General features: G+C 37.9%; 1 protein-coding gene across 1 annotated transcript in view; it reads left to right on the plus strand.

Annotated features, from left to right (window-relative positions):
* The first annotated feature begins 1,618 nt into the window (after positions 1 to 1,618).
* Positions 1,619 to 22,755, plus strand: part of ACAP2 (ArfGAP with coiled-coil, ankyrin repeat and PH domains 2) — a 52,030-nt gene continuing 30,893 nt past the window's right edge. Inside the window, exons 1-9 of the mRNA XM_035895221.1 lie at positions 1,619 to 1,680; positions 3,709 to 3,766; positions 6,261 to 6,380; positions 7,691 to 7,744; positions 11,515 to 11,573; positions 12,076 to 12,259; positions 14,510 to 14,554; positions 15,578 to 15,673; positions 20,062 to 20,136. Of these exons, the coding sequence (XP_035751114.1) occupies positions 1,619 to 1,680; positions 3,709 to 3,766; positions 6,261 to 6,380; positions 7,691 to 7,744; positions 11,515 to 11,573; positions 12,076 to 12,259; positions 14,510 to 14,554; positions 15,578 to 15,673; positions 20,062 to 20,136 (753 nt within the window). The remainder of the gene's footprint in view (positions 1,681 to 3,708; positions 3,767 to 6,260; positions 6,381 to 7,690; positions 7,745 to 11,514; positions 11,574 to 12,075; positions 12,260 to 14,509; positions 14,555 to 15,577; positions 15,674 to 20,061; positions 20,137 to 22,755) is intronic.

Consider the following 22,755-nt stretch of genomic DNA (forward strand, 5'->3'; position numbering starts at 1 on the left):
TGGATGAGTGAAAGACTAAAGGCAGGACATGGCTTCAATGGCAGTTAGATATCATTTGAAGAAGAGCTGACTTTAAAAGCATTGACCACTGCCACCCTTTACACTGTAAGAGTAAGGAGGCCAAGCAGATGCTTGTCTGTGGCCACAGTGTGCTTGGCGTTGCAGTCAGCAGTGTGTAATGGTATAGTCCAGACTAAGTTGTTTCCTTAGGAAGTGTCTGCAGCTTGTGGCCTAAGAGTGACTGATTCTCTTTCTAGAGGAGAGTTTAGCTGTCATCTTTTTGTTTGGTTCCTGGGATTCTTGGAGTCCCATAGTAACTTAGCCTGGAAGCAAATCTTTCACTGGTCACCTAAGGGGAGGGCTGTGATGGACACCAGCATAACTTAATTTATTAAGTTATAAGCTTGTAACTGCAGATATAAGCAGAGCCTCTGCAGAGCCCTCTTCCCCTCCAGCAGATCGACACTCCCACCAAATTTGGTGTCATCTGCAAACTTAATGAGGGTGCACTTGATCCCATCGTCCAGATCATTGCTGAAGGTATTAAACAGAACTGGATAAAGGTACTAAACAGAACTTTATACTTACTGAAAAGGCTGCTAAGTCAGGTCTTGAGTTTTCTTCCATCATCTCCCATATTCCTCCTGCGTTGCAGCTGTGGCTGTGCAGGAAGCTGTATCTAGCAAACTGAAGTGTGTTTTGGGTGGGGGAGGTGGGGTGGGAAGGGGGGGGTTCAGAGGAGAGGAGGAACAGCAGAGGAGAGAAATGCATTCCTGAGAGTCCTCATTATGGAGCATGAAGAGTATGGGAGACTGCTCATTTATAAAAGTTGTCCTCCACCCTTAAACAGCTGTTCTGGTTTTGTGCGTTGCCATGTGGTGTTTGAACATCTTGGGAAGCCACAGATGTTTGACTTTGATTCATGTACTGAGGCAGATTTGATCCTTATTCCTAATGCCAGAGCCTTCTGTCTAAGATTATCCTGATGCAAACCCTGCTCTCAGCTCCCACTTTGCTAAGGAGTGACATTTTTGGTACGTGTCAGGTCTGGCACTTGCTCCTCAGCTGTTTTGTGACCACTTCCTGTGTTTATGGCTGGAGATTGGGTCTTGGCTGTGGCCATCAGATTTACTCGGAATTATGACAGTTTTCTGTGAACTTTATTCCTGACGCAGATATTTTAGAGAAATGTACCTTTGTATTCTGTGGCTTCAAAAAGCATTAAATGAAGAAAAACAAGGATAGCATTAACATAGCACAGCTCAGATCAGCTGTTCTTAATATGTTCCCTAACCCAGTATGAAAACAATTTTTGTGACTAGATGGTGTTAATGCATTATTAGGTATGTGCATCTGAATTCTGATAGTCCGAGTGCATCCTCTCCATTGTTCTTATGCTTGTAATCTAGTGTTGGTCTAATACTGTGAATAAGTTTGCATGAGAGTAACTTTTCTACTAGTTTTTACATGATGGAAACAGTGAAAGTAGCCAGTTCTATGCAAAGAAATAAGGAGTTGAAACGGGGTTTGGCTGGAACCTAACAGCTGTTTGATACATATCCAGCTGTAGGGCCCAGATGTGCCTTCCGTCCTTCATGTGGTGGTGGTGGGAAATAGCATGGAAGCAGTCTGGTGCTTCAGGGGCCTGTGGTCATTCAAAGATGACCTGCAACAACTCAGGTGGTGGAGGGACTGTATGTCCCCCTTCTCACGATACCTCTTTCTGCTTTGCTTTATACTTCCTTCTTGACCTGCCTCTCTTTTCAGTCTTTTGATGTTCTGTTGTTACCTCTCTCTCAGTTGAGCTTATTCTGTCTTGAAATTTTCCCCTTGGAATAGAGCTTTAATTGCTGAGCAGATGTGTTGTCTTCATTCTGCCTGCTCTAACTGCCTTTATCTCTTGTCTTCATCTTGAATCTTAGACTCTTTAGCTCATTAAGTCCTGTGGAGCTAAAACTCTTTGCTAGTTAAAAGAAAAAAAAAAAAATTCTTATCAGATCTTGCTGCAGTTCTGTAAACAAACTACTTAATCATGCTTTTATGTTAATGCCAAAGAAACAAATAAAATTGGTTGCACTGTGATTATAAACAAACAAATACAAAATTGCAGTCTAAATACTGAGATACTTTTCCTTTTATTTTTTCTCCCTCTGTAATGCTCTCTGAAACAAGATTTAACTTCAGAGACTTAAATGAAAGTTAATAATTTATGGAAGAAAATAAAGAGAAATTGACATTGCCTGAAGTCCTTCGTGGTCTGAAGCTAGAGAAGAGGCAGAAGCCAAAATGTAACAGCCCTGGAATGTGCTTAGATATAAAACCTAGGATGTAACTGTGGGAATGCCCTTAGATACAAAAACTGGAATGCAAGTATGTGTTAGTGAAATCTGCAAAAAGCTGGGAATGTCATGCTCAGTGTTTGAGAACTGCAGGCAATTGGCTATGTTTTTCAGAACTATTCTTGTTAAAACTGTTTTTCCTCAGTTTGGGGCCTGATCCAGTCTTTTTTTTTTTTTTTTTTTTTTTTTTGTTCTTGGCTTGAACTCATGTGAACTGGAATGGAATTAGCAAGAGACAGTAAAGCTGTGGTTCGATGTACTCTCTCCTCAGTGATAAAGCTGGCTTAAGAGATCCCTGCTCCAAATCATACTTCCCTGCCTGCCTCACTTTTTCCAGGAAGAGTTTTTTGTAGGAGCAAAATGTATCTGATCCAATTTTCCAAAAGGCATTACAGAAAACTTCCTATTACTTTTTTTTTCCAAGGCGGACTACTACTGGTGAACGGTGTGGCTCCATGAACAGTTATGCTGGAATGACTTAAAGAATGAGGCACCCTGTGATGGGAGCAAGGGATGAGAATACAGCTGTTCCTACCAACTTTGGAGTAATATGAAATCCCAGCCTCACTGAAGAAATTTTTGTAGTGTAGCCTTCGTTGCCAGAAATTAATACATTCAAGCTCTCAAGGCAATAGCCTGATGAAACAGCAATGTTCATGAACCCTCTGAACAGTGTCATCCTTTCTCGGTCTTCTGTTTTTTCATGTAGCAATAAGCCAGGAAGGAGGTGCCAAAGAAACATCAGCTCTCGAGCAAAAAAAGTTATGCTTTAGAAATGCTTCATGAAAGCAATTTGACTGGCAAGTAAAATTTGACTGGCCTGAAAGTTGCAACCAGTTTAGACTAGAGGCAAATGATATAAGCAAGTGTGCCATCTGAACTTACTACTAAGTCAGTTGACTCATGGCAAATGCTATATTTTTCAAAATCTCTCTGCAAGATCATTCATTAAATAGCTGTAGGTTTGTAGGTTTGAGCCAAGAGAGTCACCAGAAGAATTACTTAAGAAATTTCACTTGGACTTTCAGTTTCTTTCCTTTGTTATTACCTTCAAACATACAGATTGTTGGCTATGTAAGAATAGAGGAAACCTATTTCAATGTGACAAACAGTAGGATTAGTAAAATTTAATCTCAAATCTTTATTGCTAAGCTATATGTTTTAGCAGTGATGTAATTTTTAATCTTTTTATTGTCAAATTTTCTGCAATTCTTGCGCTTCTCTAAAATCTATGCTGTTTTATAGCTGAAATTTAAGTGAAACTGTGATGGCAGTAGGAGGGTTAAATTAATGTGTCCCTGCCCCTTCGCCCCATCCCAGAGTATTTCTGTGTAAAGTTTTACAGGAAAACATTTTTTTAACCATGCAGGGCAGCTTTAGAAGAAGTAGAAGGAGATGTGACAGAACTGGAACTGAAACTTGACAAGGTAAGCTTTTTAATTCAACAATGTCTGTTCTGAAAAATATGAAAAGATGTACTTAGGTTTTGTTTTAAAGTTAATAACTGGGAAGCGGCAGTGACCGCTGACCAAGCGTTCTGGTCTTGCAGAGGGAATGGATCTGGGTCGAGTGCACAGCTGGGCCTCAGAGAGCCAAGCTGGAGTGAGAGCAGCAACAGCCAATGTGAACGTGCTTTCTCCCCCAGCTGAGGGTTCGGATTGTGCAACACCCTCCTGCCCCTATGGCCCCCTCGAACTCATGTAACTCAGCCCCTAAAACTAAATTCAGCCTTCATGTGAGTTAAAAGCTGGGGTTGGCCGTCCCTGCATTGAGAGCTTATGTTTTATGAAAGCTGCATACCGTGAGGACATCTGGATACTCTTTGTTTTAGAGATTTAAAGTTCATGCTTTCTGTCTTTGGTAGTCTGCGGCATGGTCGCGGCAGGATAGGTGTGTATATATATCCTTCAGTTTTGTCTGGAGGACTTAACTACTGTAAAATTCATCATGCTTTTTGTCATGCTTTGTGCATGTATGTGAAAGGTTATACGGAGCACCTTTTTAGTGCCTTACAATCCATTTATTGGTTTCCTAACCAGTAGTATTTGGAGGCTTTTGTTCTTTCTTTGCTACTATTTTGAGGGTGGCTTATTTTTGGTTTACATCTGTAGGAAGTCTCCTTTCCTTAGCATTTTATGCTAAACAGTTAAAATTATTTTTTGCCTGTGTTTTAGTGTGGTAGGCAGATGTCATTTGTTCACGTCCTTAGGTAATTTTTGAATACGAACTTTTGTTCCTGCAGCTGTGAGTTGGCTGCAGAAAGATAGAGACCAAGTCAGTGTCACGTGTGGTGTTAAGTCTGAAGATTTTTTGTTGTTTCTTGTAATAATATTTCTAGCTTTTGTAGTTAATAATGTAACCATTTGATATTTTAAAATAAATTCAAGATATTTAATTTTTATTTGGTGTGAATTTTGATGAAGCTGATGGGTATAAGACACATTTTTACTGTAGGGGTGATGAATCTGAGTTGGTAGATTAAACCATATAAGTATTTAAAGGATCTGAAAAATCTGTCTTGGGAGTTTGTTTTCCGCCAGTCTAAAAGGGTCATTTTTGGGGAAAAGAATTCTAAAATTCCTTAAGGGGCGTTATTCAGGGCCTTGCCCCCAGCCTCTTTTAGGAGGCCAGTGCCAAATATACCATTCTGTCATGTAAAAGCTATAATTGTAGTATTACTCTTTTCCCTGAGACAGTATCCTAGTACTCAAACCCATTTACTCCCCTGACAAGAAAGCAAATACACAAGGTAAGTGTTTCAGTAGTTTAATTGTTATGTGAAGTGTAAGTGATCTGGTTACAATGCTTAAGTTGAAAGCCAAGCTACTTGTGTGAGCTGAAGTAACAACTGTGGCCTAAGGCTAATGATTTGTCTAGACTTGGTTGGTAACTTTTCCTGTGCAGTTATTTGTACTAAATTTAATTTTTTTTGTCCCACAATTGTGACTTTGGGCTACATTACATGCATTTTTTTCCCCCTTTGGAAGAAAGGACACTAGGTTTAGGATTGTGAGCCATAAGCAAAAGTGGAGGCGAAAAAAAGGATCGTGTTGGTCATGATTTTTTTTTTTCTGTCCATTGTTCAAGCAACTTGGCCATTCATCAGAATGTGGGAGATGATGCTCAGATTTCTTCTTTCCTAAGAGGATCTGAGTCAACATACAAAGTACTGGGTAAATAAGGCAGGAAGGTCACTTGGGTGGTTTCCCTGCCCCAACACAAGATCAAGTACTTCTGCGTTGTTCTTCCTGAAAATTTGTTTAACATCCTTGAAAAATTCTTCAGAGACGAAGGTTCAATCTTCTGATTCTATTCTCTGTTTGGTTTGGGGGGGAACTCAATTATAATATGCCTTCTTGTCCTGGTTTTGGCTGGGACAGAGTTAACTTTCTTCCTAGTAGCTGGCATAGTGCTGTGTTTTGGATTGAATATGAGAATAATGTTGATAACACACTGATGCTTTAGTTGTTGCTTATACCAGTCAAGGACTTTTCAGCTTCCTCTCCTCTGCCAGGGACACAAGAAGCTGGGAGGGGGCACAGCCAGGACAGCTGACCCCCACTGGCCAAAGGGCTATTCCATACCATATGATGTCATGCTCAGTATATAAACAGGGGGAAAACTGGCCAGGGGGCTGCTGCTTGGGAATTGGCTGGGCTTCAGTCAGTGGGTGGTGAGCAATTGCATTGTGTATCGCTTATTTTGTATATTATTTTTGTTTATTATTATTTTCCCTTCCTTTTCTGTCCTATTAAACTAAACAATAGAAAGCTTTTCACAGAACATGGGGCTCTGCAAATTTAGAATTTAAGTTTTGAAATCTTTGTTTCTTAGACTTAACTAAGCTCAGTGTGGTTTATGTTCATATGGTGGTGTGAAAAACCAAAATACTTCTGCTTCGTAATTTTTTCCTCTTTTTAGCTGGTGAAGCTTTGTATTGCAATGATTGATACTGGGAAAGCATTCTGTACGGCGAACAAGCAGTTCATGAATGGGATTCGAGACCTTGCACAATATTCCTGTAAAGATGCATTGGTTGAGGTAAGTTTTTAGAGGTGAAAATGGAAGGAGAAAAGCATGACTTGAAAAGGGTAAAATACAACAGTGGGCAAGAGAAGTAGTTGAAGTTTATGGTATTATTTGTCTTTTTGCTTCTTTTTCTTTGAGATGTCTTAAGAGTGAGGTTTTTTGACTGTGGTGCACTGTGAGTGTCTGTGCTGTTTATTTTCAGCTTTAACCTGCAATGGCAAGGGTTTTCCAAATTCTAGAAAATATGTATTAGATTAGGAATGGTCAGTTTGCAGTGAGTGGAGAAAGTCAGGTTGAAGCTGTGAAGAGCTGCCCTGTTTACTTTGCTAAATAAAGGGGTTCTAGTCATGAGATCCTAAGAGCCGGTTCTCTGCAACTAAATTCCCTGAGCTGATCTCTTGGATCCTGAAACTGGTGCTCTCTAATACATAGAAATGTAAATTTTTAAATATATAGAGCCCACTTTGATGGTGTAACCTCAGACTGATGTCTTATTACGTGTTCCAAATTAGCCTAACATTTCCTGTCTATGTTACTTTGAAATGAGGTATGAAGTTGTGTGATATGCAGGTATAATTATACGCACATGTCTGTGTATATAATCTATATTTGATGCATGTTATGTAATAGAACATCAATTACATGTATGCATCCTCACATACTTGTTGAAATAGATAATGCCTGGGAACTTCAGTGTAGTCTGTGTGCAGCTGAAACTGTTGTCTGGAAATTTACTTGCTAGAAATGTGTGATGGCAAACTAGGAAAACTTACATTATTTGATTCCAAGTAGGTTTTTGTTACACTTGTTGGCTAAGCAATAAGCAGTTATCCAAATACATTAGGGATCGTTGTTTTCTAACCGTGTTTGAGACATTGATTCTACAGATTGATGTTGATGTTGCTAAGCATATCAGCTGTGAGGCAGTAGTTCTTACACTAAACGTGTTTACCGATGATTGCAATATGTTAACCAGTTTTTTGGAGTTAGTTTTAATCATTAATAAATACTCAGTAATGTAATATTAAATATTGTAGATTAATGTATTGAATTATGTGAACTTCCCATAGTTTAGTCAACTTAATTTGAATTTTTCCTGCTTTGCTTCAGTTTGGTCCTTTATATATAAGTAGGTAGTAGTAACACTACTTGATATTACCCCCATGTTCTCCTTCTGGCATAATGATTTTAGTTTCATAATCATGCTAGCGAAAATCGATTCCCAGGTTCTTTACTGAAAAGCTGTAAACCTCCTAGACATTGCTTTCATGCTGTGTATTTGGTAGGGCTTAACTTAAACCACTTTGTTTTTTTCTTTACAGACCAGCTTGACAAAGTTCTCTGACACCTTACAGGAAATGATCAATTATCACAATGTAAGTATTTCTAGCTGAAACATGACACTGATAGCTTACCTCCAGTTATATTTGATAACAGAATAATGCTAAAGCTTATCATCTTGATGGTATTTGCAAAGTCATGGTGGTATTAAGTGGTATTAAATACCTCTCATTTTATACTTGTCAATATTTTGTTTATATTTTGTTTATGAAGTATTTGTAAATACACCCTTTTCTGCAGATTTTTATCTTGCTTCATTTTTTTGTGTGGAATTTGTAAGGTTTACTAAAACCCAGTGCTGTAAGACAGAGTAAATACTGGTTCGTTGAATCGTTCTAAATCAAATTGATGGGTAGCAGTGACAAAATATGAGCATATTTCTTTGCTGGACTGAAATGATTACCTTTTCCATAATTTCTACCTTTTTCCACAACCTTTATCATGCACAAAATGAAGCATCTCTGATTTGTGTTTAGTTTTCTTTTTTGGAAGTATGACAGATGTAAACAAGTGTAGAGAAAGGAGAAAATGCTAGGATTTAAGACTAATAGTGATTTTTAGCATGTCAGACTTTGTCAGAAAGCTCAACTTTGCCTGGGTTGAAAACTTTTTTTTCTTCCTCCTCTAAAGAGCTTAGTCTTGTATCCTGAAAGCCAAAGGGATGTGTTCATTCTCCTGTTTTCTTCCTCTTCCCTTAGCCTCTACAGCTTTTCTTTCTTTTTCCAGCAAATTGGAAAGCAATTGAAGTGTCTCCAAAGTGCTGAAAATATGCAGGGCGCTTAAAATTTATTTTTTTTATACCACTAGGAGTTTAAAATGTAATGAGATACAGAGAATGCAGATCAAACAGCTTCAGCTAAAATTAAATTTCTTAGCATTAACTTAGCTTCCTAAAACTATCTTATTAGGCCTTTTTTTGAAAACGCGTGCTTTTAGAAGGCAAGGGAAACAAAGGGAAGCAGGTTAATATTGTTGAGTTGGATTTCCTTTCCATTATATGAGGTGTGCATATCTACATAATAGTATAATGAAAACTGTAAAGAGGGGAGTAAGTGGACAGTGATACTTTGATGCTAGCGCAAAGGTTCAAAGCAGCAGTAGTGGGAGAAAGTGTTACTTTCATGCCAGCAATTTCTGCAGATTAGATTGAGCTCACAAATCTTGTTGGCTGTCCCTGTTTTACACTCTTCATCACACTTCTTGCTGCTAGTTACCCTTTTAATCATGTCTTTGCTGTATGGTATGGTGTTTTTGACGCATCTTACGGCAGGAGGAAAATAGGACCCAGGGTTCCGGGCCTAGGAATATAGGACCTAGGTTACTGTGCTACATGATTGTGTCTTGCAGTGCTTTGGTAAAATTTGGTACAGCACAACTCTCCCTTTAGGGCAGTTTGAAGGCAGAAAGCAAAGAACAAGCCACATTAAAAGAAGATTGCTTTGCAGATCTATGTAGGACCACTCTGAGTTCCATCCTGCTTTTTTTCCCCATCCACTTCCTTGCTGTGCTCCAGCATAGTGAGTGAACAGTGGCTTTTATCAAAGAGCACAAACATAAGAAGCGAGGCATGGTATGGGGTTCTGATGTAGAGCTTTGCCAGACATGTTGTGGTCCTGTGTAGCTTTTTGTGAATCTGCTTAGTTCAGAAGGACTTGCTAGCTCACAGTGTCAGCTCTGTTGTTGACCACGTTGGCAGGAGAGCCATCATGAGTGAGAAGAAGCTAGAGGAAGAAAGATGAGTCAGGCATTCTCCAGAGGAAGGAGGGAAGGGTTATGAGATGGTCCCATTGAGAGCTGGATGACTATCAGTTTTCTCCTATGAGACTTTGCTACAAATAAGGCTAGGAACCAGACTGACGCAGCATCTTCACTGATTTAGCAGTGGGGGAGTAGCTTTCACAGCTTATGGCAAATAGCAGATTGCTTAGACTTGGTTTGGAGGGTATGAAAGGTAATGTGTTGGAAAGGCTGTAAATCTAGTCAGATCATGGTCTGGGCACTTTTTTTTTCTGTTCTTTTAGTGGAAAAAAATGTGTATGTACTTTTTTGCTTAGCACTTTTTTCCTCTTCATTACTGTAAGCAGAATTGCGAAGGCTCATATTTCTGCAAGTCCACTAATCAGTTGAGTTCCCATCTGGTTATAATCTTCCTGTATTGATCTTGATTGGTGCACTCCTCAGGCACTGGCAGGCTTAAATGTCAGCAGTGGGAGTAGTCCCAGCATGACTTCCAGTTTGTCAAGAAGTTCTTTATTCTAATTGTCTGTTTTTTCTGGTTTCCCAACGTGGGAATACAAACAGGATCTTCCATGTGTTATTGCTAGATATAGGACGATTCAGGTTGGAAGGGGCCTTGGGAGATGTCTGGTTCAACTGCCTGCCTAAATCAGGGTCAGCTCTGAGTTTAGAGCAGGTTCCTGAGGGTTTTATCCCATGTGGTCTTGGAAGACCTCCAAAAATGGAGACAGGATGGAGGATATAGTACTGCTGTTAATGGGTGGCTTAAACTCAGTCATGTTTTCCTTCCTTCAGTGTTTCTAGAAAAGACAAACAAGCTGGTAAAGGTTTTGCTGTCAGTACTTGGCATTGCATGGCTTTTCATTCCCAAATTTTGTGAATAGGGAAACTAAGACTGAGAACATCTAAAGAAAATACTCTTGACCTGAAACTTTGAGTTCTTGACTCGCTCTTTCAATAAAATTATTTAACACTTAAGATATGTACCTTTTGGAAAAGATTCTGTTCAGTTGGGCCAACTACTACTTCCTTATATTCTTTGAGTTAATGTTATTTTGTGATCATGCCTTGTATATTTCCATAATGCAGAATGGGAGGTGCAGAGGAATTGGAAATGAAGGCATCGTTTGTGGTCTGCACAATGATAAGTGGCAAAAGGATTTGTTCCATAGCCATTGACCTGTTCCATTCTGTCCTAAAACTCAGAGGGCAGATGTGAAGCTGAAGGAATGTGCGCTTTCATTCCTCAGTTAGAATTTCTGGGGTCATAAGAGAAAATACAAGTTGTCTAACATTCAGGTATGCTTTGACCTTGGAAACTTAACAAATTTCTCAAGCTTTACAATTTGAATGAGTAGATTATATTCTGCCCCCTCCCCCCTTCTCCTCAGCCTTCCCAAATCACAAGAAATTTGAGAAGCATGGCTTAGAACACTTACTCATGGAAAAAGCAGCAGCCATTCTTAGCAGTTCAACAGTGGGTGTTTTTTTACCAACATATATGTAAAGGAGATGGTACTAATTACTCATGTATGTTACATTTTTCAGCATTAATTTCAGTCTGTGGTTGGGGTTTTTTTTTGCCATAAGTTCAGGACATGTTCTTTCTGTGGTTTCATTTGTCTTTTAGTTGTTGGTTAAATTGTGGAAGTCTATAAGAATCAAAAAAAGTTGTTACTTAACATTCAGAGTTGCTTCTTCAAGGCTGTTTGTATAGTAATGTAATGTTCTTGACTATTTAATAATCATAATAAACATGTTCTGTGACAGTGGGCATATGTTACACTGAGAGAGTAAGATGCCAGGGGCTCTTGTCTCTCCTTGTAACGGTCTTTAAGAGAAGACCAGCAAAAGGTATTGAGTTTGTGTTATTTTCCTTGTCTTATTCCTTATTTATTTCTTATTTATCTCAAAACTACTTTGAAGTGGCTTCTATTTTGATATTAGACACACATTGGTTTAGTAATAATGCTCATGTAATTCTGCATAATAAACATATGTATGTCTAAAATGAGAAGTTACGAATACCCCTAAGCTACTGACCTACATAATAATGCTTTTCTTTCAGATCTTGTTTGACCAAACCCAAAGATCAATTAAAGCACAGCTTCAGACTTTTGTTAAAGAGTAAGTTAACTTTCATTTGTGATGGGAAAATTATAAGTAAAGTAGAATTTGAAAACGTCTTATTTGATTCGGTTGGTGAAACCTCTTTCCCAAAAATTGCCAGCCATAAATTGAAAAGTGTGTATTAAAACTTGACAAAAACCACCCCAAATCTGTAAGGCTTTAGATCCAGCTGCAGAAATGTTGAAATAGTATAAATTACTGATCTTAATTACAAGTTGTCATTGTCTAAGCTTAGGGAAAAAAGTGCTTACCAAAGCTTTTCTCCAGTGATCATGACATGCATTTATTTAAATTTCAATTTTGTCCTTTCCTCAGAAGAGAAAGACAGAGACGCTTCTATCATACTTTGTACAATTTCTGTTTCTACCAAGCATTTATTGAGGAATATGAAAACAAAGAAACTAGCTAGAACAGTCATGAGTATGGCCTGTCTAGTGTATCTTTAAATACTTTTCATGCTTTGGAATTCATTTGTTATCCATCTTTCCTTTTTCTTTAGAGATATTCGGAAATTTAAAGATGCAAAGAAACAGTTTGAAAAAGTTAGTGAAGAAAAAGAGAATGCTCTAGTAAAAAATGCCCAAGTTCAAAGAAATAAGCAACATGAAGTAGAGGAAGCAACCAATATTTTGACTGCAACACGGAAATGTTTTCGACATATAGCTCTGGATTATGTTCTTCAGGTAAGTGCTGCAATAAAAGTTGTTTTTCAAAACCATCTGTTACATGTAGTTAGAGATCTGTCCTTTAGAAGTTCTTATTGTAAGCTTCTCAGAAGCTGTGGAGGTTCAGTAAAAAAGGAACACCTTTCCAAGTAACTTCTTTTTTAATGAAATCTGAGCAAAATTAATTACTTGATGAATTCTTACTGCTTAATGTTTCAGTATTCAGTGCTGTTGCTGTATTGACACAGTTTAATTTTCAACTTGAATGTTCATTCTGAAAAAAGTGTTTGCTTACCTAAATGTATTTCATGAGTTGGCTATGCTGTAGTTCCTTATATATTTGGAGTAAAAACTGTAATCTAGTCTAGGAAATACAAATTACCTGAATAATTCTGATGTAGGATGTTTGGTACTCCTAAAATTTCAGCAGTTTGCTTTGGGTTTTATTTAACAAATGTGACTTGTCTAGAAGCCTTAGAGTTTGGCATTATGCCGTAGGGGAAATGAAGAGCATAACTACTCTTTTGCTTTTTAGTGCAGATCTCCTACAGGGTGTTGAGAGGTGTTCTTTGTCCTACTACTTTGAATCCTGTGAAATAATAACAAATCTTCTGTTGATACTTAAATTCATCTCTTTCATAGTTATAACTACAGCAAAACAGGATTATTGTAACTCGGATGGTACAAGGGGTTGGGGGCGCCTAAATGGATCTGGGGTTCTCCTATGATCAAACACAGAACAACCCTTTAAAATTATGTTAGTTTTATATTAGATGTTATCTTGATTTGTGACAGTCCAGTCAATTATTTAAAGCTTAGTTAACTTTCTTTAAATTGCATGGATTACCTGTAAAGTGGAGTCAATCTGATCAGCCTGGGGATGTGCACAGTGGTCAGTGGTCAACACTGAACTCCTGCCTTTTGAACGCTAAGGACAAAGTTAATTTTGATGTTTAAAAAGTCATGTGAATTATGCACCACTTGATTATTTGTACTCGCATCAAACAGCAGCAGGGAGGGCAGTCGTTACGACAGGCCAGTTCCTTGCGTGTGCATCGAACTGCAGGTTGCTTGCCTCCTGGAATTTGTATGTCCAAAGTATGAGCAGTTCCTGTGATAAAGATGCATTTAAAGTAACAGCAAAAAGTCTCATCATCTCTTAAATAATGTGGGCAAAAATGAATTAGGCTTTAGGACTTCTTTCTACTTGGGTGACTGTTTTCTTCTGGAAAAGTGGCTTCACAGCTATGGTCTCTTTGTAGCTGTATTGGCTTTAAACAGTATTTCAAAACCTTTCCTTTTTTTTGCCTTGCAAGTTGAGGGTTTGTTCTATACAAACAAATCTTATTTTTGCTGCAGAAGGTTTTCCAAAATACTGACTGTTTTAAGTGTAGAAATACAATCTGGTTTTGATTATAGCTTTAGTAAGTTTATTTCTTTTGCTGGAATTTTAAACTGACATAGAGGTGTTAAATTACAAAATCATGCATGCTTGTGCTAAATAGGGCTTTTAAAGTAAAATCTGTAGTTCTGGATGGCAACCTTAAAGATCAGGGGACAAAGAGGATAGAAGAACTAGGTGAATGTGAAAAATCAGTTATTTTTTTTTCTATATAAGGTGAAATTCTTCAAGTTCTAGGGTAATGCCATTGGTCATTGACTTCAGCTAGCTTAAAAGTGCAAATATGTATGAAAAGTTACTTATTGAAGCTATTATGGTCTTGCTTGTTTCAGAGGCTGGGGCTATATCCCAGTTTTGGGACACTTTAGACAATGTTAGCTTGAGAAGGGGGGAAAAAAACCACATGCCTCCGTCCTTTCCTCTCCCCTGGCAGGAGACGACAGTGGTGCTGAGTGCAGCTTTAAGAAGTTGGTGGGCCGGGTTAGCTGATACTGTCAGAAAGGCTATTTGAAAAATCTTGAACTCGGTCTCTTGAAAATGCGTACCAATTTTCCTTGCATGAAAGGTGTATTACTGCTTCTAGCTAGCACGTGATGCCTTATGCTTTCTCTTCTAATATAAACAAGTTGTGACTGCCACTGTGAAATTCTAGCTTCGCAAGCCTTTTCTGATTGCTTCACTTTACTATCATGACAAAACTAGCATGCATCTTCTTTTAAAAGTGCTTTGTGAAGTCTGATGTTATGTTTTTCCAGTGTTTTAAGCTTTGATATGATTATTTGGAAGTAATTTGAAATTTACTTCTATGAGGAAAGATTGAAAGTAGGATAAAATAAGTTGCTTGTTTGTTGGTTTTTTTTTCCTAGATCAATGTTCTTCAGTCTAAAAGGAGAGCAGAAATCTTAAAATCAGTAAGTTATACTTTATTTTCTTTATAGAAAATATTTTAATACGTCTGAAATCAGTACATTTGGCACTTTGGTGAAAGTTAGTTTGACCTTTACTATAACTGGGCATAGATGCTTCACTGTTTTTGGCAATCCTTTTGCTTCAGATCTGAACACGTTAAGGTTTTCACTGCTGTCGACTCTTTGGTATGTGTTTCATGGTTAAAATCGAACTTTGTTTGCCAAGAATTCTGCTGTTTGGGTCTGCTATATTAATTTATAAACAGTAAGTACTTGTTATAATCTATCCTAAGATGGATTCATATGTTTCTACAAAAATGGTATTTTTTAACGTAAATAGCTTATTGTAATCTGCTAAATTAATATGCAGCTATATCTGCATGCTTGTTTTCTTCTGATTGTATTCCCTTTTCTACTTCATTTTATCTCTGTAAAAAGTTTACTGATGTAGACACTGCCAAATTAAATGGTGCTTTTCTTTCAAAGGTCTAAATTTGCACTCCTATAATTTCCTTCTTTTACATAGCAAAAATTTAGTTGGATCACAGCTTTATCGCTGCTTGCCATTCTGCTCTGCATCTTCCCAACTTGTTTTCTTTTTTAAGACTGGACAGTCTTCTTGGCTATGTTCATAAAGGTTATGGTTTTGGATCATTAGTAAATATATTCTGTAGCCCCTCTCCAATTTATGTGTCCTAATTAAACAGGAGATAGCAAAAGTTTCAGGTGACATGAATTAGAAGTAATTTTCTACCCTTAAGTAGATTTGTTTTGCTAATGGGGTTAAGCCTATTAACTAATTTCTGAGATTTTTGGCTTGGTTCTTTGCCTTTACCTTGTGTGTTTATTTACAACATTGGAAGCTATGAGAGATTGACGTAAAATTGCCAGGACGCAAGACAGCAGAAATTAACCCTGAAATTGTATTTTAAATTTGTTCGTGTAGATTAGTTAGGTGATATATTTATATGATATCTGATAAATATTTATTCTTTTAAAAAAAACCTTCTTTTTTTCCCCTTCTAGATGTTATCATTTATGTATGCCCATCTTGCTTTTTTCCATCAAGGCTATGATCTTTTTAGTGAACTTGAGCCCTACATGAAAGATCTTGGTGCACAGGTAACAAATTACTTTAAAAACTCATAACTATATGCTGGAGTGGATGAAAACTTGATATATGCATATGTGTCAGGTACGTCATAGGTTTATTCAACAGAAAGGGAACTGTGGTGTGATAAAGGCAAAGCATAACGACAGTGCAAGTGGTTAGAATGAAAGGAGTTAGAAACTGAAAGTTGTCTGTTTACTACAATTAATACTACCTTTAGGATTTACATACTTAAACATAGCCATGTAGCACCATTTGAGGTACTCTGTGGTATTCAGGACACTGGGTTACTTTGTTTTAAAATTTTTTGTGTGTGACCCATGTTATAAATATATTTAACAATAAAAAGTAGATTGGTTTTTTTCCTTCTGCTTGTATACGTTTACTGTATAAATTCTGCCGTGTGCCAAAAATAAAATTCATGTTCGCAACTTAGACCATGAAACAGAGGTCTAATTTTTAAGCAGTGCAAAACTGAGTTCATACATTGAATCCTTCTTGCTCAGTTTTGTTGTTTAAGAACACACAATTGCAACTTCTGGGTTTTCAGTGAGGGACTCATGAAAAGGTTAGATGGCCCACAGCCAACTGCACACAGGAGACATTGAAAATGGTTATGCAAAATAGATTAAGAACATATAATATTCAGCTGAAGATCTGTCTGGTGCAGGAAGAAGACTCAGCAGCATCATGACTTGTTTTCACTGCAAGTGGAATGGGCCTGGAAATACTTGTACAACACTTTTTTTTTTTTTGCCTCTCTCTGAGGACTTGCAACAACTGCACTGTTGCAAACCCATCTATTGCCACTTCCCACCCTGATCCACAAAACAAAGCCAACCCAAATTCTAAGTGTCTATCCAGATACAGAAGCAAATAGATGACAACAAATATCTATTTGAGATGAATGCAAATAAATGTCACTGAATGTCTATGAAATGCATTGTTCTGAGCTGTTATTCCTATCACAGCCCTGTTGTCATCTGTGCCCCTCAACCTGCTTCTGTGTCTGTGCAGTGAAGCAGATTGGGAACTGTAGAAAATAACTCAATCAAATGTGTAGTTATTTTTCTGCTAGACTAGTCCCTGGTCAGGTTACCGTGGGTCTTAATTACTTGTGCAAACACACGTCAGGGAGGTGCATGCTCATGTGCGTGCATGAGTGCAGCAAGCAAGTGATGGAGCTGAGAAGAGTGACAAGCTGCTTGAGCTGGCACTGCCATCAAGGAGAGGAGTGACTGTACAGCTACAGCCCTCTGTGTTTGGTGAAAAAGCAGCACTTGAAAGGTTCAGGTGCACATTACTCTGTCCTTAGTTGTACCTTTTATTCTTTTACATCCTTCCATTTTGGGTTGTAATTGTTGTGTTTTGGTAGTATAGAATGTGTGCCCTGTACCTCTGAAGAAGAGTGAATGGGGAAAGGAAACAAAAACTATGGAGCTGGTAGTGGTTTATGCTGCCAGCTAGGCTTTAATGTTTCCCTTTCATTGAGATTATTTGAGTAAGGAACACAAGGTTCTCTTTGAACGGCTGGTCATCCTTTTGCTTGATCTGGTAAGGAGCATTGTGTAACATTCATTTTGGTGCTGGTATCATAGCAACTGAAGGAGTTAAATTTAGAAAATCGGAAGCTGAGAATGTTTAAAATACATTGCAAGTGGAGCAAAGATAGGCTGAAGACCCTAAAGTTGTACAACTTACTGAATTATTCTTTTGTGGCAGACCTACCATTTAAGTAATGGGTATTTTTCATGACAGAAGCAGACTTGTAGATAGGTTATGAAAGTTTAACAGTTAATGGCTTTGCAGTTTGTATTGGTTGAAGCTCCTGCATTTAACAGGTCAGGACGTAACAAAACAGGGATTTGTTAGATTTTTCTGAAAATACTGTTAGATTCTTTCTGTTGGTGAGTTTTCATTCCCAGGTAAATTTTGTGTATGAACTTAATTACAAGGTTTAACAGCATCTGAATTATTAAATTGAAGTGATCTTAAATAGTATAGTTATAACTTTTAATTCTTTCGGTTTGCATTTTCAAAATAACTGGTTTACGTGATGGAGTAGGATTGAGCAATTTTGCTTTCTGGATATTTTAAGTCGGAGTAGGATTACTTGTGAATCAGATCATCGTAGGGGAATCTTTAATGGCACACAAGTGTAATATAAGCTTTTGCATGGAAATTATGGTATTTGGCACTTTTTGTATGAAATATGGTATTAGTTGAAAAAGAAAACCTACTTGAATTTTCATTCTAAGATGACTATTCAAAAAGCTAAACATTGTAGTATTAGTCCTCTGCAGAATACTACTTTATAAAAATACATTTACCAGTAAATGCAGTATTTTGAAAAACCCAATTTTTTGAAGACTACCCAGTAATGGTATAATGACTGGGATATTGATAGTTTAGTTGTGTGATTGGCCACAGCTCTTGATAGTATTTTCTAGATTGTATGCTGCTGGTCGTCTTTAAGATGTGCTGTGCACCCAAGTGAAAAGAAGAAATCCTGGTTTGAGCTTGGAAACTGGTATGATGCCATGCTGTCTTGATAGTAAAAAAGTAAATGATGAAATGAGCTGCTGCTAAGAACTTTGTTTTGGCACTTATGCTGTTGTAAATGTATCCCCAAACATGTGTTTAAGGTAAATTACAGGGAATGGCCTGAATCTGAACATGGCTACCTTTTGTTTCATCTAGCAGGGTAGGAGGAAGAATTTCTTGGGGGCCATGTACAGATTCCTGAATCTGACATTTTTAGCAAGAAACTTGATTCCTGTAAAATCTTGAGTGGCCCTTGGACCAGTTCTCATCTTTATCACAAAGAAGGGGTTTCCCAGGGTTCTTGGTGCAAAACAGTCTTCGAGTACAATGGCAGCCCAGTCTTTTAGAGACTCTAAGTCATGGAGCTACATAAATATGATGTGTGGACACTTCAGTCTTTAATGTGTTCATGTTCAAATACCTGTAAGGTGTGAAAGTGCTGGTAGAGCCATTTGAGCCAGAGAAGCAGCCATGGAGAGAAGAGTTATGAAAAGTAACAGAGTCTGGAATTGGATCCAGATGTCCCAACGATCTGATGGCGCCTTTATTGTTGGAGAGTAAGACAAGGGTGTAAGAGTTGGTTATTGTCCCTTTTTTCTCTTGTTTGTATAATTTCAAGCAGAGGAAACAACACGGGGGAAAATGACCAGAGTTGGCAGGGGTTCTCACTTGTGGTTATGAGAGTGGGTGGAGGTGATCTTATTTGTGTGTGAATTAGAGGTTTTGTTAGTACACTGTGCTCTCTGCAGCGTGACTGACTTCAGCTGGAAAACTGGTGTGTTGCACACTGTTCCTGATCTCCTCGTTCTAGGCTGGAGTAGGATGAGGTCTGTCCCGCAGGTGTAAAGCTGCGGGCTGTACTGCTGTGTTCAGTATTGCATCTGCATCGCTCTTCAGCAAGATGCTGTGGCTGGGGTTAATGGCAGTCCTGTGCTACAGGCTGGAGAAAGGAGGAGTTAATCAGATTCCATAGCGTGGCACACAACTACTGAGCTAACTGGTCTTTCAGACAGCATCTGCCCCTCCACTTCATCATATCTCTTATTTAAACATCGAAGTTGGTTTAAAAAAAAAAAACAAAACTACACAAAACCCCCACCCAAACTTACTTTCTTACACAAGATCTTAAACTTCCTGCCTTTTTTTCTTTCTGGTTTTAAAAGGAAAAGGTTTATATGGTAGTGCTATTGGACATGCTTGCAGCAAGTTTTTGATAGCGTCTTTTTTTATTATCACAGACTTTGTAAGGATGCTAACTTAAATCCTCTCTGTGACAGTCTTTCTTTGCAAAATCATATTGTTGTTATTTCTGAAACTAGAAACAGTTTGAATGGTTCTGCCTAAGATTTCAAGAAGTCTTGCTCAAATACTGCTGGTGACCTGATCAAAACTATCAATACCAAAGCCTGGTTGAGCCAGTTCCCCCGCTTTGTGAAGGGGAAAAATCACTAGCATTCGCTCCTTCTAGTTTTGCTGCTAATGCCAGTGCTGCTGCATAGGCCAGTCAGCCAGCAAGCGCATGAGTCATTCTCTTCGGAGACTGAGCACCAATGCGGTATAGAGTCGCATATGCTTGGCACCATGCTGTTCTTTGAAACATTTCTTCTAAGGCTTACAAGAAATGTACACCTTTCGTAGAGGTTAAATCAGGATGATAGTGCAGTGCTTTAAACGAGGCTTCAGTGGTTATTCAAGGTAAACACTTTGTGACCAGGGAAGTAATTATTCTATGCAAGTAAAACAAAAGTCATGCAATGTCTAGACATAATATGTTCTTTTTTGTCAGCATTATGAAATCTACTGAGCCAAATTTCTTTTGCTATCTAAAGATCCAATTTTCTGTTTCTCTTTACAGCTGGATCAGTTGGCTGTAGATGCTGCAAAGGAGAAGAGAGATATGGAGCAAAAGCACTCCACTATTCAACAAAAGGTACTTGAGAGAATGTAAAAGGCAGACTGCACACACATTTTTGTATCTCTAGCATCTCTCCCCAGCAGTGCATCTCTGCATCGCAACTGTGAGGGATGGCATCTTTAGTGCAGAGAAATGCACTAAATGCACAGAGAAATGCATAACGATGACTTATGCATCATTAAGCGTAGGGTTGGATTGCAGATATTCATTTTGTATTACAGAATATTATGTTTACTTTTGACTGAAACATAAATAGAACTGTAGAATTTATTTGAATGCAGGGACTCTAACGTTTCATTAGAATTCTTAATTCCTGTTGCATCTTGGATTCAATATAGCTGTAAAAGTTGCTATCTTCCCCTCCTGTGTGTCTGTAGAAGAGATGTATATGCTGCACAGTCCTACAGCCATATCTGTCAGTTCCTGGACTGAGCCAAACATGAGTGCAGCACTTTAAGGTAGCGTGGCACTGCTGTTGAATATAAAGAGCAAAAGTAAACTTCTGTAAAGCCTGTCTAATGTATGGTGTTCAACTGTACATAAATATGAAAGTAATAACATTAAATTGCTGGTTTGGGAAGATTTGTATGTGCAGTAGTTCTTACTTTTGCGTGTTGAGAAAAATGTAGATAATTCATGTTGGGGAGGGGAATGACTTCTGTTGTTTGGATGTTTCAGAAGCTCTAGATAAGTATTGGTTTTGCAGGTATAATGCTAGAAGTTAAAAATATTTCCACTGAACTCTCCGGTAGTGAGCTAATACTGCAGGTACTTTTGAAAGGGATTAGATACCAGTTTAAAGGTAATGCAAAACTTCTTACTCACATTCAAATACATTGCATATCTATCCAGGTGGCATAAATTAAAAAAAAGCCTAATGTAAATGAAATCTAATGAGTAAATAAATTCAGGAATGAAAACATGCTAAGATTATAATTTAGGTAGTCTTAGTAGGAGTCAATTTTAATACTAATGGGAAAAGGTAACATTTTTGGTTGCTGAAAATATTTTTGTCACTTCATCCTGTCACTTCTGCAGGAGTTGGTGGGAAGCATTAGGATTGCTGTAAGTGAAATTGAGCAGACCCAATGATGGGGGTTTAGGGCGGTGCTGATGTGCTGTGTTTGGAGGCAGACATGACATAACTACAAACAAAGAAGGGGAAGAAAGAGGGGAAATGGGAAAGAGATTGAACTTGAGAATTAATGTTGATAATGAAATTTTAATTTGTTTGGGCTCAATAGGCCTAGTTTCAGGAGTGGGCAGTAGTAAAGGGTTTTAGTGTTGGAGAACAGCAGTGCTTGGTGAAGGGTGTAAGTTATGGGCAATTATCTTTTAATTGGCTGTAGAAATAATAACTTGTTACTGTGGATTATGGTTATTGCTGTTGCCAGTGGTGTTTACAGTCTTTTGTTTTTTATTCAAATGCTGCTTAAGGCTGCTTTACAGGTAAACTATTTCTAATATCAATGGTTATTGAAACTTTTAAGCTTTATGAAACTTGATAAGCTATATCTGTGTGTAATAGAAATATTCTTGGTTTCTAGTACAAATGGCAATCATAATGAGATTGTTTATATGTTGTTCCTTATTTTAATTGAATGACAGTTTTACACTGTCTCTAAACAATCAGGACAATCAGACTGTATTGTATGTTGTCCTTTAAAGTTCTGTGTTTCAAATTGTATATGTTGTCTCCTGTCCATATCAGTGAAGTCATTGATGCATTTTTGTGATGATAATGCCTAGGTTAATGCACCTAGGCTTTGGAGGGCATGCTCTATTGGAGATTCCTCTTATAGCTCATCAAATCATCTTTTTGGTTTCTTACTCAAATCATGTTGTATGTCTGTTTTTTGTCTCCTCCTCCTTCCTTTTCCCAACCTGCCCCCAAGTTTGCTTCCAGCTCATCAGGGTTTCAGAATCTTGAACCGCCTTAGACCTTGGATCTTGTTCTTTATATCATTATTTGTCATCTGGTCAACCTGACCAGGATGGCAACCTTGTTCTCAGTTCTCTTCTCATGGCTTGTCATGTTGCTTTCCACTGGGCTGTCTCTTGGGCATATGTTCCCAAATCTTCCACTGCCAAATCCTTCCATGTTTTATAACTACTGAAACTACTGCTTCTTGCGTTGAATATTCCATGAGGTATATATGCATTTAATATACTGAAGTTTTAATCCAATGCTTCAGAATGATGCCTTTTCTGCATTGTGTGGATAAAGAACAGTTCCTTTTCTGAAATGTATAGGTAAGTGCACATGTGCACACACCTACCCACCTACTACCTGTGTTTGCATATATGTACATATGCATGCAGAATAATTGCACTAATTAAATAACTCATCCCACTTTTCTTTGTAAGTATCATCCTATTTAAATAGGCTGTTGTCTGAGAGGCTAATACCAGAGTCATGGAAGGGCTTGGTCCCCACTATAGTTTAATTTCTGTTTTAAGAGAATGGATGTCTGATTTTTTGTTTCTTGTGTTTTATTTACTCAGAAAATATGCAAGAAACTTTTGTGTAAGAGATTATTTTTTCCATATTAATCTGGAGCACCATATGCTATGAATTAATCTAGAAATTTCATGATCATTCTGGGAACTTTTTAAAATATGTTTTTGTAGGGA

The sequence above is a fragment of the Egretta garzetta genome, unplaced genomic scaffold, assembly GCF_000687185.1.
Source record: "Egretta garzetta isolate BGI_Z169 unplaced genomic scaffold, ASM68718v1 scaffold425, whole genome shotgun sequence".
In the NCBI taxonomy this organism is placed as follows: Eukaryota; Metazoa; Chordata; class Aves; order Pelecaniformes; family Ardeidae; genus Egretta; species Egretta garzetta.